Source organism: Chiloscyllium punctatum, chromosome 39 (genome assembly GCF_047496795.1).
Source record: "Chiloscyllium punctatum isolate Juve2018m chromosome 39, sChiPun1.3, whole genome shotgun sequence".
In the NCBI taxonomy this organism is placed as follows: Eukaryota; Metazoa; Chordata; class Chondrichthyes; order Orectolobiformes; family Hemiscylliidae; genus Chiloscyllium; species Chiloscyllium punctatum.
In genome coordinates, this window is record NC_092777.1 from 59,782,089 (window position 1) to 59,797,588 (window position 15,500).

Sequence of the window (15,500 nt, forward strand, 5' to 3'; positions counted from 1 at the left end):
GCTGATAATTCAGTGCTCCTTCGATGCCCAGTCTGAAATTGAGATCCAATGAGAAATGACATACGCATGGGAGATGAAGATGCAGAATCAGTCTGGGCAGAACTAAGAAATAGCAAAAGGAAGAAGTGCTTGGTAGGAGTAATCTGTAGGTTCCCAAACAGTGGTTCTGCAGTGGGGCACAGTATAAACCAAGAAATGTTCGAAGCTTGCAAGAAAGGTACAACAATAATCATGGGTGATCTTAATATGCAATTAGATTGGAAGAATCCAATTGGCAAGGGTGGAGCCCGGAGGCACGAGTTCATTGAATGTTTTAGAGATTGTTTCTTGGAGCAGTAAGTTGTGGAACCAACCAGGGAGCAGGGGACTCTGGATTTGGTATTGTGTAATGAGAGATTAATTGATGGCATCATAGTTAAGGATCCTCTAGGAGTAGTGACCATAGTTTAGTAGAATTGAAAATTCAGTTTGGGAATGGAAAAATAGAGTCCCACAGTAGTGTTTTGGAATTAAACAAAGGAAATTACATAGGCATGATGACAGATTTGGCCCGAGTGGATTGGGCAGGAAAGCTAAAAGGGAAGACAGCAGTTGAGCAGTGGCAGTCCTTTAAGGAGCTACTTAATTCCTCACCACTAAAATATCTCCCGGTGAGAAAGAAAGATGGTAAGGGGGGTAAAACACATCCATGGCTGATCAAGGACAAAATAAAGTCAAAACCTAAGATATACCATATTTCAAAGGACAATGGCAGGCCGAAATACTGGGAAACTTTCAAACGTAAATGAAGGGATAGTAAAAAATTAATCAAAAGAACTAAGGTAAATTACAAAAGAAAACAAGCACAAAATAAAAAAGGATAGCAAAAGCTTCTATAGGTATATAAAAGGGAAGAGAGTTGCTCATGTGAATGTTGATCCTTTGGAAGATGAAACCAGAGAGTTAATAGTGGGGAACACTGAGATGGCAGAGATACTCAATCAGTACTTTACCTTAGTTCTCATGATGGAGGACAATAGTACAATTCCTATTGGAACGGGCACGTCAGAGGCAATAGAAAGGGTAGAACTTAGCACAATCAACATTGATAGGGAAAAGGTACTCAGCAAACTATTAAGATTGAGGGCAGACAAGCCCCCTGAGCCTGATGGCCTACATGCTAGGTTACTAAAGAAAGTGGCGGCAGAGATAGTGGATGCATTGGTTACAATATTCCAAAATTCCTTAGACACGGGAAAAGTTCTAGTGGATTGGAAAATGCTAATGTGACACCCTTATTCAAAAAAGGGAGAGAGACAAAATGTAGGAAATTACAGACCAGTGAATTTAACATCTGTTGTTGGGCAAGTGTTAGAATCAGTTATCAAGGAAGTCATATCAGGGCATTTGGAAAGTCAAAACATCAGAGTCAGCATGAATTTATGAAGGAAAAATCATGTTTAATAAATTTCCTAGAATTCTTAGAAGATGTGACAAACAAAGTGGATAGTGAGGTTACTGTAGATGTCATATATCTGGACTTCTGGAAGGTATTTGATAAGGTGCCGCACAAAAGGTTAATTCACAGGAATGGATCATAAGGATTGGGGTAATTTATTAGCTTGGATAAGTAACTGGCTGATGGATGGAAGAGAGAGACTGGATAAATGTTTTTTTCTGGATGGCAAGATGCAACCAGTGGGGTGCCACAGGGTTTGATCCTTGGGCCCCAGCTATTTGCAATCTACATTAACAACTTGGATACAGGGACAGAAGGCTCGAAAACCACTTTTGCTGATTACACAAAAATAGGCAGGAAGGTAAATTGCAATGAGGAAATAAGAACCTTACAAATAGATATAGGTAGGTTAGGAGAGTGGGCAAAAATGTAAGATCAACGTGGATAAGTGTGAGGTCATGCATTTTGGTCGGGAAAAATAGGAAGGTGACCTGTTATCTAAATGGGGAAAGATTTCAAGGTGCTAAGGTACAAAAGAATCTGGGTGTCCTTGTTCATGAGTCACAGTAAAGTAGCATTCAAGTACAGCAGATATTAAAGGAAGCAAATGGAATGTTGGCTTTTATAGCTAAAGGAATTGAATATAAAGATAAAGACGTATTGTTGCAACTATACAAGGCATTAGTGAGACCACACCTGGGATATTTTGCACAGTTTTGGTCCCCTTATTTAAGGGAAAATGTAGTTGCATTGGAGGTAGTTCAGAGGAGGTTCACTTGATTGGTCCCAAATGTGAGGGATTTGTTGCAAGAAACGAGATTGAACAGTTTAGGCCTATACTGTCTGGAATTTAGAAAAATAAGGTATTCAAGATGATAAAAGGTATGGATAAAATAGATGTTCAGCAGATGCATCCTCTTGTGGGGCATTCTAGGATGAAAGGTCGAAGTCTTAGGATAAGTGATGGCGAATTTGTGAGTTGAGGAGAAACTGCTTCTCCCGAAAGGTTCTGGATCTGTGAAATTTGCGACCTCGAAGTGTGGCAGATGCTGGGACAGTGATTACATTTAAGGTGGTGTTGGACAGATTTTTAATTGGTAATGGGTTGAAAGGTTATAGGGAGAAAGCAGGAAATCATATCAACCGTGATCGAATGACAGATGTACCAAATGGCCAAATTCTGCTCAGATGAACCTTTGAACTTTTCTTGTTAGTTTTTTCACTACCTGGCATAGGCCCAATCTAGCGGCTATGTCCTTTTGGACTTAGCTAGTCTGCATTTATGTATCTTCTCAACATAACTATTTACTAATTTAATCTTCAATTAAATATTTCAAAACTTTCCCGGCTGCATTCATGCTCTAACTACAAGTTAGACTTTTTGGCTGATTGGTTGTACATTTGCAGAGGGCTGCAAAGCTGGCAATATTGATAGATTCTCCATGATCCTCTTCTCTTCCTTTTAAACAATTTGGGTGGTTTCCCCACTATTCTTCTTTGTGAATGTTGAAACAAAACACTTATTCAGCATCCCATTACAAGGTTAGTTTCACTGCTAGTGACTCACTGTTTTGAGTTCTGCAGTGTCTCCTCTTCCCCAAATCTGCCAAAAGTAAACAATTAACCATTCTCTTTTAACTTAAATTTTTGTAAAAGGATGTGCTATTCATTGTTTTAACTTCTCTCCTCTCACTTCCTCTCTGCTTTCCAGGTGCCCACCTCAAGCTCACCTTGTTTTCTATTTTTAAAATTGTTGTCCATTTGGCTTGTTAAGATTTTTTTTCTGATTTCTGTTTATCTGCAGCATCCTAAACCAGTGCTTAGTCTTAAATGTTTTTTGACAATGTTGCAGTTTTCTTTTAAAAGCTAAACTAATTGTTGATCTAAACTTAAACGATGATGTTTTTTCCAATCTCATGTAGCTGTATCTACCGTAATTCATCTGCTGCCTTCACATTTTGGTTTTTGTGTTTTCCTTTCTGCTCGAGTCTTAAATCTACTGTGTAACGTCCATTGCTCCCAGGTACTCTTCACGTTTCATGTCATCTACCTGATCATTTCATTTTTCATATTCAGATTGAGGAATGTCTCTCCCTTTCTTGAAGTGCTGTGCAGATAATAAGAATTCTCCTGTTTCAATTTGTGAGTGGCAATTCATATCTCCTATATGAATAAGTTCTTCCTGTTAATGTCTGTAAGCTTTCTACAGATATTATCTTACAATTACATCCCACAATTAGTGTTTGCAGTGTAGTCCCACTAATGTAACAATTGTTTTAATTTTTAATCCTTTACCATAATAATTCTGCCTTAGCTTCCTTTTGTGAGATACTTCGATTTTCTGGGAATGTTTTTTTAAGTTTTCAGAAGCTCCTTTTTCATTCTCACTAATTCATTTATTAACTGACAAGTCCCATAGTAACATTTCCTTCTGTATTTTGTTGACAATTTGGGTATTTGGACTTTCAGAAACTAAATTAATTAAAATCCAGAATTATCACCACATCTCTATCAAACTGAAAACCATAGCATACAAAGAAAGCAATAATCTCTTAAGTACTGCAGGATTTAAATGGTACAAGTAAACAGATGTCAACTAGCAAGAGATTTTTAAAAAATTGACAATTGATGGAGGCAACTCTTCTCTCATTTGTCACCCCATGATTGATTTTCTACAGCAAAATTCACCTGGTGAATATTTTGAGCCCTTCGAGATAGCACTTTCACCTCTGACTTAGAACATTAAAACTCCAGGTCACTGCAGAGACTCATGTACAAAAATCTAGATTGACAATATAAAACAGCATTAAGGAAGTTACAGCTCACAGTATTGGAAGTGCCATCTTCCAGATGAGATGATAAACAGGGATCTCTCTCAGGTGGATGTAAAGATCCCATGGCACTATTTCAAAGAAGAGCTATGACTCTTCTCATTTGTCCCAGTCAATACTTACCCTTGAATCATGATCAGCAAAACATTATATCTGTTCATTATTGCACTGTTATTTGTGAGAGCTTGCTATGCACAAATTGACTGCTGTATTTCCTACAACAGCGAATGTAGTTCAAAAATACTTCATTGATTATGAAGCACTTTGGAATCTACTGAAGTTGTGAAAGGTATTTTATCAACAAACTTTTTAGGTCTTTGTCTCCGCCACAGTCTTGATATCTTGAACTCAGGAAATATCAGTTGGAAATAGTTCCCTCAGATCTCAATGTCCATGGGTTATTAGATGGCCCTCATAGCCTGGGAAATTGTGGCCATCAATGTTAGGATGGCAAAAGAAGAAAATAAAAATTGGGATAACTGGTGATTGATTTGAACTTGGTATTGAATAATGCAGATTGCCAGGTTATAGACCCATCTTACATGTGTGGTTTGTACATTTTTCAAAACAACTTATTTCCACATGTTGCATCAATGTAATTTTCTTAATGAGGAAACAATTGAGTTTGTACATCCGATCACCATGGTTTAAATTTAAACATTGTATATATACTTGAAAATTTCTGCCTTTGTAATGAGGTGACTTTTTTTTAAATTTGCAGGTTCAACATTAAAGTAAATTTATATCTGGTAGCAAACTTCATGCTTACTGGTGTTTCAGGCGGTGCTAAATATGCGCAAGGAGGACAACTTTTTGCTCGCTTCAAACTCACTGAGACTCTTTCGGAAGAAACATTGGCTGGACGATTGGTAATGACCAAAGTCAATTCTGTCCTGTTGTTGCCAATAACTAAAGAGAGGTCCATGCAAGCCCAGGGAACCAAAGAAAAGGTTTACGAAGCCATGATTGAGGAAAAAACTAAAGAATGCATTTACTTAAGGTTGACCAAGGATTGCTGTGAGGAGCTAAAACTTCGAGCAGACAGAGATATGCAGGTAATTTATGTCGCTACTGTTCATTGTATCCATTTGTGCTTTTTGTATCATTAATAAAGTGGCTAGAATATTGCAGGATTATTGTCACAAGCTAATCCAGACAAGGTATTTCCTGTGGGGAGACTAGCTTTTTGTTTACACTTGATCTTGGACACCTTCAGCAGATGGTTTTATTTTGCTTCTTAGATTGTACATTTTATTCATGTGATTCTCTTGACAATATTCCAACCTGCTCCCATAGAATGCACCATTTCTAACCAACAAAATGGCTGAGTGATCTATCTGTGTTGCATGATAACTCATGTTTTTCCCCTCCCACAAATGTATGGTCAGCTTGGCCATTGCTTTGATCATTAAACATTAGTAACTCTACCAAATCACACTTTGAAGACAAATAAAACCAAGACAAATAAAACAAGGAAGAAAGTATGCAAGAAAAGGCTATAATTTTTTGGGCATGCAGTAACTTGAATTTTTAGGTTCAAGTGATGTCTATGCTAGTGTTCAATCTGAAGCTGTCTCAGTTTAGAGCTGCAAACATCCCTTGGCGGCATTGAACAGATTGCCTTCAGATTTTAATGTAATACTGCTACCTTGACTGTGATAAAATTTGTATTGTTCTCAACAATGTTATCAGTGTCTAGAATAGAAGAATTAATTGTACTTGGATGTAAAGAAAGTCATTGCTTCCACGATTATTTGAGTCTCTGTGTACAGAACATGGCAATATCTGTATCTTGAATTTTGAAGAACAGGCAGATTCAACACATTGACAACTTTGGCCGTGTCCCAGAATGGTTAATGTAGTGAGCATTTAAGTCATAGAGACCATGAAGGTCCCACTTTTGAATGCTAGTCTGTGCTGCAGTATCAGCTGAAGCAGTCTTCGAGGAGAAAAATGAAAAATGCTGGAAACACTCAGTAAGACAGGCTGTGAAGTGAACAATGCCAATGACTTGGGTCAGTGACCTTTCATCACAGTTATGCTCAGCAGTGTTTTCCTTCTGCATTCAGGCTGATTAAAATTGGTACCATAATTCCTCGATTAGGAAAGGAAAATTGGCATTAATTCTTTGGTAATCAGATTTTTGTATGTGATAGCTCCCATTGTCAGTTAGCTGCTTGGGTGAATTTCCAGAAGGTGTCTATGGATCTGTACTGCAGCATAAATCAGTGCATTGAGCAGGAAATTAGCAAAGCAAATCAAACATTTTCTGTACTTTGTTTTTGGCTGGGAAAAAGTAGTATGAAACTTTTGGCACATATGTGAAAACAACTGTACAAAAAAATTAATTTCTTTAAAAAAATGTAAAGTTGGACAAACTTTCTTGTGAATATATAATCTACTCCAGTGCAGGGCACATAATTATTATTTTCCTTCAATCAAACTGAACAGGTATTGGAGCAAGTCATAAAGATAGGAAGCTTACTTTGCACTGAACTGCATTTTACCAGTTCGGTGTAAATTGTAAACCTTAAATTAGGCTTCAAGTGCAACTTTGGTTTCACAATGCTATTTTCTGGTACTGGCAACAATTTGTGATTTGAACTTTTGTTTCAAAAGGAAAGTTACTGCCATACAGAAAACGGTGTCAAAATCTGTTTGGTGCAAGTGAGCTGAATATAAGCACCAAATATTGGCGTAACTATCTTTTTAGAATTGATGGCTTAATTGCACTATGGCAACTGGTAAATTTCTATTCCAAAATAAGTAATTGAATTTAAAATTTGTCTTTGGTATGATGATTGAAGAAATCATCACTAGTCTTAAAATCTTATCTAGTTTCCAAATGTCCTTTGGGAAGGGATAGTCAACATGGCTTTGTGCATGGGGAAATCATGTCTCACTAATCTGAGTTTTTCGAAGAAGCGATGAATAAAACTGTTGAGGGTGGAGCAGAGCATGTTGTCTATATAGACTTCGGTAAGATGTTTGACAAGGTTCCACATAGTAGACTGGTTCACAAGGTTACATTGCATACAATACAGGAAAACTAGCCATTTGGATACCGAACTAGCTCAAAGTAGGAGACGGGGTGGTGGAGGGTTTCTTTTCAGGCTAGAGGTCTGTGACCTGCAGTGTGCCACAGGGATCAGTTGGGTCCACTGCTTTTTGTCATTCATATAGATGATTTAGATGAGATATAGGAGTTATGGTTAATTTGCAGATGGCACCAAAATTGGTGGTATAGTGGACAACCAAGAAAGTTACCTCACAGTACAGTGGGACCTTGATCAGATGGTGAGATGGGCTGAGGAGTGGCAGATGGCGTTTAATCTAGGTAAATGTAAGGTGGTGCTGCATTTTCGTAGGGCAAATCAGGGGAGGACTTGTACATTTAATGGTAAGGTCCTGGGGAGTACAGCCAGACAAAGGGACCTTGGAGTATAAGTTCATCGTTCCTTGAAAGTGGAGTCACAGGTAGACAGGGTAGTGAAGAAGACATTAGGTATGCTTGCATTTATTGGTTAGTGCATTGAGTATAGGAGTTGGGTTGTCATGTTGCGGCTGCAGAGAACATTGGTTAGGCCACTTCTGCTATACTGTGTTCATTTCTGGTCTCCTTACTATATGAAGGATGTTGTGAAACTTGAAAGGGTTCAGAAAAGTTTTATAAAGATGTTGCCAGGGTTGGAGGATTTGAGCTATTGGGAGAGGCTGAATAGGCTGGGGCTTTCTTCTCTGGAGCATCTGAGGCTGAGGGGTGACCTTATAGAGGTTTATAAAATCATGAGGGGCACGGATAAGGTGAATAGTCAAGGTCTCTTTCCTGGGATAGAAAAGTCCAAAACGAGAACGCATTGGTTTAAAATGAGAGGAGAAAGATTTAAAAGGGATCTAAGGGGCAATGTTTTCGCACAGAAGGTGGAGCCTGTATGGAATGAGCTGCCAGAGGAAGTGGTGGAGGCTAATACAATTACAACATTTAAAAGGCATCTGGATAAATACAATAATTAGGAAGAGTTTAGAGGAACCTGGATCAAATGCTGGCAAATGGGACTGATTAGGATATCTGGTTGGCATGGACGAGTTTGGCCAAAGTATCTGTTTCTGTGCTGTTCATCTCTATGATCTCTGACTGTATGTCCTTAACTGCTCTGGCTTACACATGACTGCAGACCCACAAGAATATGTTTGACATTTAATTTTCCTCCGAAATGGTCTCGGAAGCAATTTAGTTGAAAGATATTTAGGATTGGTCTCAAATGTTTGGCCTTGCCAGTTGTTCTCATACCACATGAAAATGTAAAGAAAAATATCTGAGCAGTGAAGTTATTAAAAAAAAGTCAGAAAGCCATGATTTGGCACAAAAGTTTACCTCCTTCATTTGGTGCTGGTTTACAGTTAGGGTTTTGAAGTGCAATGCATTGGGTAATAAATATGAAAGTAAGATACTTCATTGATGGTCCACTTGATCTCCACTTTGTCTCCTATACACGTTTTAGTTTGTGAGTAAACACTCTTATTGAATACTGTGTCATATCTCAATATTTAATTTTGACTGTCATTTTGTGATCATCAAGGATCTCACAGGATGGTCTACTGAAGGTTGGAAGTAAAAGAGCTAAATGCTCCACCAAGCTTTAATTATAATTGAGCACCATAAAGTGAATGCAGAAAACTCATTTTACTCTGCATTGTTATGATTTTAATTTTGGCTTTGACTGTTTCAGAAGATGGATCAGTACAGCACAGAAACAAGTCCTTTGGCCCACTATGTTCTGTGCCAAGAATGATATCATTCTAAACTAATTCCATCTGTCTGCACGTGGTTCATGTCCTTACTTTTCCCCCTATCACCTTAAACCTATGACCCTTCGTATTTCACATTTCCACCCTGATAAGACTCCAATTCTACACCCTATGCCTACCTGTTATACTTATTCCTACTTCTATCAGATCGCCCCTTAACCTCTGACACTCTAGCAAAAGAATCCAAGTTTGTCCAATCTCTCCTTTTAGCTAATACACTTTAATCCAGGCAATATTCTGTTCTGAGAGGCAGGCACTTCAGATACACTTGTGAAATATTCTATTGATGTTGGAAATATTTCTTTAAAAATCTTACATATTTTATTGCAATACTGCAGAAAGCAGTCTGTACTTTGTAATAGACATTTGCAATAATAATAGTTTCCTAAAAGAGTTAAATTAATCTTTTCAATCTGATTGGGACAGCACCAGCTTGAATTTGATGGGCCATGATTCTGTTTGCATCCAAAGGTTTGGTGAGCAGCCCAAAGATGAGAGCGTTCTCTTTCCCTCACCCATGCAGTTAAGGTGATATCATACTGTGCCTACCACCTTCTCCAGTGCATTTATATCCATCTATAACAGCTGTCAGCTGTTGAAGGAATGATTGAACCTTACAACTAATTTGTTATGCAAAAGTAACTTGTGTTAGCTTACTTGAAATTTATTCCTGCTTGCCTGCATCAAGCTCCTTGGAAAAACAATTTCCATTCATGTTTTTCAGTTCCAATTTCTGGGAAGTTGGGAATCTCCTCATGTAACTGTCACATTGTATAATGTTGACACCATCTCAAACAATATGAAGGGCACTTTTGACAGTCGGAGGCTGAAAATCTGATTTGAAAGCAGATTTTGAAAATAAACTGTATTGGTTAAAATCTTGTTAGTTTTTTTGCACTCTGCATGTAAGCTGCATACGCAGCCTCTGTTTAAATTATGTCAGTTTGATTTTGTTAAGACAGTGTACTGAAGCTGATGCAAGATTATTGGTACCTATTTATTGGGCATTTTTGAACTGTTTACTTATAAATCTTATTGATTTATAGGTTGAACTTCAATTTCAACTCAATCGCTTGCCTCTCTGCGAAATGCATTATGCCCTGGACAGAATCAAGGACAACAGTATTCTCTTTCCAGATGTCTGCATGTTTCCTACAATTCCCTGGAGTCCCATCAGGTATGGTGTGCCAACAACGTGGCACTTGAGAATGTGGCATTAATATTACATCAGGCATGCAGCTCGTCACAGATGGCTTTATTGAAGCTATTATATAGAATTGGCTACATTTCTTAGCCCTTCACCCGTGTTTTCAAAAAGATCAGACTGGATTGACTGCTCTGTGACCGAGAGAAGAGCGGGTCACAACAATTTGCATTCATGTATATTCATGCACAAATGCAGAAAATGTCAGGGGGTGGTGCTTAACCTGTTTATTGTGATTAATAGTTTGTGTGAGGCTAGCAGCATGTAACTAATTGATTTTCATAATTAAAGTTTTTCAAATTTAGGAGCTTTTCAAAAAAAATTCTGTAAAGCTCACTATCTTGATAAATTATGCAGAAAATATGGGAAATGCCTTTAATTGCATTCATAAATCCAACAGGCATTTTTGAAGATGAGTCTGCACAACATAAGCTTTCTACATGCAAATATTTAGTCTAACTAGCATCTTGTACATAGTTCCCGTCTATTCACTTGAATGAAACTCTTCTGTTTCAATTTAACATAAAATGCTAAGCACCTTCCATACAAAGAAATTGCTGCCTTCTCTTGTGTATCGTGCTGTAAAAAGAGTAGACCTGCTAATTACACGTCCTGAAAGAATAATGCACTGACTAAAACTGTGCAATCTGTAACTTAGTGGAAAATTAGTTGCAAATAAAATGTTTGGTCCAAGGTCCTCATCAATAAACAGATGGTCCTCCTTTATGACCCAGTTTTTGGAAAATATTGGCTCCTCTACAGAGAATCATCTTTTCTCTCTTTCACAAGATTCAACTGATTAATTTGGTACAACTCCCCAAATGGAGTAAATTTGTAAAACCTTAAGAGGGTGTGTCAAAATACAGCAACTTATTTTCTATTATAAATATACTTCTTTCTAAAAACCGAAAGAATTGCAGATGCTGTAAATCAGAAGCAAAAGCAGAAGTTGCTGGAAATCAACTAAATGTAGTTTTTATTTGTGGGGCGTATATATATAAAATATATAAAATTTAGTGTAACTTGGTTTGGATAATGTAAAACAAGATTTATTTGAAAATTCTGACTTTTTAAGACATGTTGGTTTTGAAAGCTGCATAAGTTGCAAATAGCTGTTTTGTTTTGTCTTACTGGAGTAGACAATGGGATGAGCAGTTGGATCCCCGGCTAAATACTAAACAGAAGGAGGCTATTCTGGCAATCACAACTCCACTTTCCATCCCACTTCCTCCAGTTCTCATCATCGGTCCCTATGGAACAGGCAAAACATTTACACTGGCCCAGGCAGTCAAACACATACTGAAACAGCAGGATACAAGGTGAGCTTTTTACTGCAATATTTCATTACACATTGACAATGTTCTGCTTTATGTAAACCTCTTTCAAAAGAAAGCACCTTTTTCTTTGAGAATTGGGTGGTAACTATGCTAGGAGAAAGTGAGGACTGCAGATGCTGGAGACCAGAGTTGAAAAATCTGGTGCTGGAAAAACACAGCAGGCCAGGCAGCATCCGAGGAGCAGGAGAATCGACCTTTCGGGCATAAGCCCTTCTTCAGGATTCCTGAAGAAGGGCTTATGCCCGTAACGTCGATTCTCCTGCTCCTCAGCTGCTGCCTGGCCTGCTGTGTTTTTCCAGCACCACATTTTTCAACTCTGGTAACTATGCTTTGTTAATTTTAAAACACATTCACTTATATGATGTAATAAGGGTTGTGCCAATGACCTGAAGATTCTTTCCAGCAAATAACTGAATGAAACCGTCAAAGAATAACCGAGATTTGATCCTTGCTCTGTGCCGAATTAGGTGATGGAAGTTTTGGTATAATTGGCTGTGAAGATCTTGAAAAGTTAGTCAGTGTTGACTGTACAAATGGCTCACCAAGACCAACAAAACTGGCCCCTTTGAATTTGACCTCAAATCTAGATATATTGCAACATTGAAAAGTTAAGTTACACATCTTTCCTGCCATTCGATGCCAATAATACATTGCAACCAGGGCAGGGCAAATGGAAATGATTAAGTCACTTAATTTGATGGTGGTAGTTGATCCATATTGAGTGGTGAGGATTCGATAGAATTTGACTGTGACCATAACAATAAGATGTTGATTGTATCCACAGTGGCTGTGTTTGGGTGTTTATATGCAACCTGAACCATAATTTAAGCCTTTTCAAAATTGATTGTAAGGCTGAAATATTGAGCCGATGGAGCAAAGTAGTGGAATGGCACATGAATATCCTTGAGAATATTGGTGGACAATGTACCATAATCTGTAAAGAACATGTGGAAAATAATTATTTGCATTAGTTTTGTTCTAGAAATCTGCCAGCAATGATTGAAGATGCCCTGTATCTGAGTTGTCAAAATTATGTACTTTAGCTCTTGTCAAAATTATCTGTATTCAAATCCATCCCTCATAGTTGGGATTTTGAAGTTTAATCTAGGTTGCTACAAGAACTCTACTGATGATTGTGTTTTCAGAAATCTTGTTACCCTGCCAAACTATTTAAAAACATACAACATATGAATGAACTTAGCAGTACTGACTGTGTTTTGGATGGTTTTCTGAATGAATATATTGAGGAACCTGTGAGAGAACAGGCCATCCTAGACTGGGTATTGCATATGAGAAAGAAATAATCGGCAGTGTATCTGTGTGACACCGTTGAGGAGTAAGTGTAATATGGTACAGTCAATTCTGCTAGAACACAGTAGTTCCGTTCTTGTGCAGTCCTGTATTATGAGAAAAACGTCTAATAGCAGCACCATTTAAACTAACGTTGCTGGAATTGCGTTATAACCAATACATGTTTTAAAACTTTGAGCTTTAGAAAGTGTCCCCAATTCATCACTCGTGTTATAGCAAATGTGTTAACGAAATGCATGTTACAGCAAGACGACCTGGAGAAACTTTTGTGTCCTACGATCTTATACTCCACAACTACTTGATGAAGGACCAGCACTCTGAAAGCTAGTGCTTCCAAATAAACCTGTTGGACTATAACCTGATGTTTTGTGATTTTTAACTTTGTACACTCCAGTCCAACACCAGCACCTCCAAATAATAAACTATTTAACAATTCTCGGCAAACAGTGACAGGATCGGATAGAGTCTATGGATCTACAAAAAGAAAATCATGCTTAACAAATCTACTGGGAACTTTAAGGATGTGGCAAGCAGAGTTGATGAGGGGGAGCCAGTAGATGTAGTTTAATTGGTCTTTGAGGAGGCTTTCGATCGGGTCCCACATAAGAGATTACCATGTAAAATTAACATGCACAGGATTGAGGGTAATATACTGACATGGATAGAGAACCAATTGACAATCTGGAAACTAAACAGTAGGAATAAACGGGTCTTTTCCTGAGTGACACGCAGTGAATAGTGGGGTATTGCAGGGATCAGTGTTTGGACCCCAATATTCACATATAGTCATGATTTAAATTAGGGAATGAAATGTAGTTTCTCCAAATTTGCAGATGATACAAAGTTGGTTGGGTGGGGGAGCTGTGAGGGTCATACAGCGATGCTTAGTGTGCTTTGGACAAGTTGAGCAGTGGACAAATCCATGACACATGAATTATGAAGTGAAAAAATGTGAGGTTATCCACCTTGTTCACAAAAGCAAGAAAGTAGATTGCTATCTGAATGGCTATAAATTGAGAGAGGGGGAAATGCAATGAGACCTAGGTGTCTTTGTACACCAGTTACTGCAGATAAGCATGTAAGTGTAGCAGGCAATGAAGAAGGCAAGTCATATGTTGGGCTTCATAGCCAGAGGATTTGAGTGCAGGAGCAGGGATATCTTGCTGCAATTGTGCAGGGCCTTTCTGAGAATAAGCCTGGAGTATTGTGAACCGTTTTAGTCTCCTTACCTGAGGAAGGATGTTCTGGCCATGGATGGATTGCATTGCAGATTCCTGAGCTGGCAGGACTGACCCATGAAGAGAGACTAGATCAGTTATATCTATTTTTGCTGGAATTTAGAAGAACGAGGGGGCATCTCATGTAAATCTATAAAATTCTAACAGAATTAGACAGATTAAATGCAGGAAAGATGACTGAGGAGCCCAGAGGATGCAGAAGTCTAAAGGTGCAGAGTAGGCCATTTAGGACTTGATCAGGAGAAATCACTCCCCCAACAAGAGGTGAACCTATGAAATTCTCTGCCACAGTAAATGGTTGAGGTCAAAACATTGATCCCTTTACCCCTGAGAACGTTATCAAATTCCTTGAAAGCATTCAAAGGGTGTGGGGAGAAAGTGGGAACAGTGTACTGGGTTGAATGAATAGCAGACCAATATCTAAGGACCGAATGGCCTATTCCTGCTCCTGTTTTCAATGTTTGGACTCTCAATGCATTTTTCACTGCAAATCCACCGTGATGAAAATTAGACTGTCTTGGTGATTTTTTGATGTTTGTTTGAGTCAGTTCATTTAAAAAAAAAACCTCCACTAGTGGTTGAGAAAAATATTTATACATTCTGAAATGTGTACAATAATATTTTATACAAGAAGTATAGTCATAATCCAAACAATGAATTCTAATAAGGCTTATATCAAATTCATGTAGACGAAATAACCCGGTTAAAACATGTAGGTATGTAACAATCATTTCGTAACAAAAATATCTGCTTATTGAATATGCTTGATAGGCTTATAAGACACCGATTTCTGAAATGCAGCTGTATGTGAGACAGGAATTGTGTACCAACAGATGGCTTTGCTTTTGGCTAAAATAAATGCAGTGTAAATACAACTTGGAGATTTGAGCATCCAAATGTTACAACTCCCAAGAACTGTCAGAACAGCCATTGAGGATTGAATCTGTTCTCAATAAGGAAGTTGGAAATCTAATTTCACCCAATTCTTATCTGAATTTATTGTATTTTTGTTTGTTACGTTATTCCCTAGTTTTGGTTCCAAGCTGCATCCAATAATCCAATGTTAAGACTGTATAAATGAAAACACTTTTGTTTTTGAGCAAGAGGTAACTCATTATCTAGTTTTTTCCACTAATTGGTAAATGAGCCACTTCTCTATAGTTTTCCAACTGTTTGAAGAGGTCAGATCATTTACCTATCAAAGCATGTAATAAACATAGGGATGCAAAAAAAAATGTGAAATCTGTGCACCTAATCCATTTGTGTGCTACCTCCTCACCATTTTTTGCATGACTCTTGATCCTAGCTTTTAATCCGTGTATGCAAATCAAT

General features: G+C 37.9%; 1 protein-coding gene across 6 annotated transcripts in view; it reads left to right on the forward strand.

The window, feature by feature from the left end:
* helz (helicase with zinc finger) overlaps nucleotides 1-15,500 on the forward strand; it is a 274,742-nt gene that overhangs the window by 100,255 nt on the left and 158,987 nt on the right. For 4 of the 6 annotated variants that reach the window (XM_072558865.1, XM_072558869.1, XM_072558867.1 and 1 more), the window contains 3 exons: nucleotides 4,991-5,324; nucleotides 10,125-10,255; nucleotides 11,419-11,601. In XM_072558865.1, the coding sequence (XP_072414966.1) occupies nucleotides 4,991-5,324; nucleotides 10,125-10,255; nucleotides 11,419-11,601 (648 nt within the window). The remainder of the gene's footprint in view (nucleotides 1-4,990; nucleotides 5,325-10,124; nucleotides 10,256-11,418; nucleotides 11,602-15,500) is intronic. The other 2 variants (XM_072558866.1, XM_072558868.1) reach the window with 1 other exon arrangement.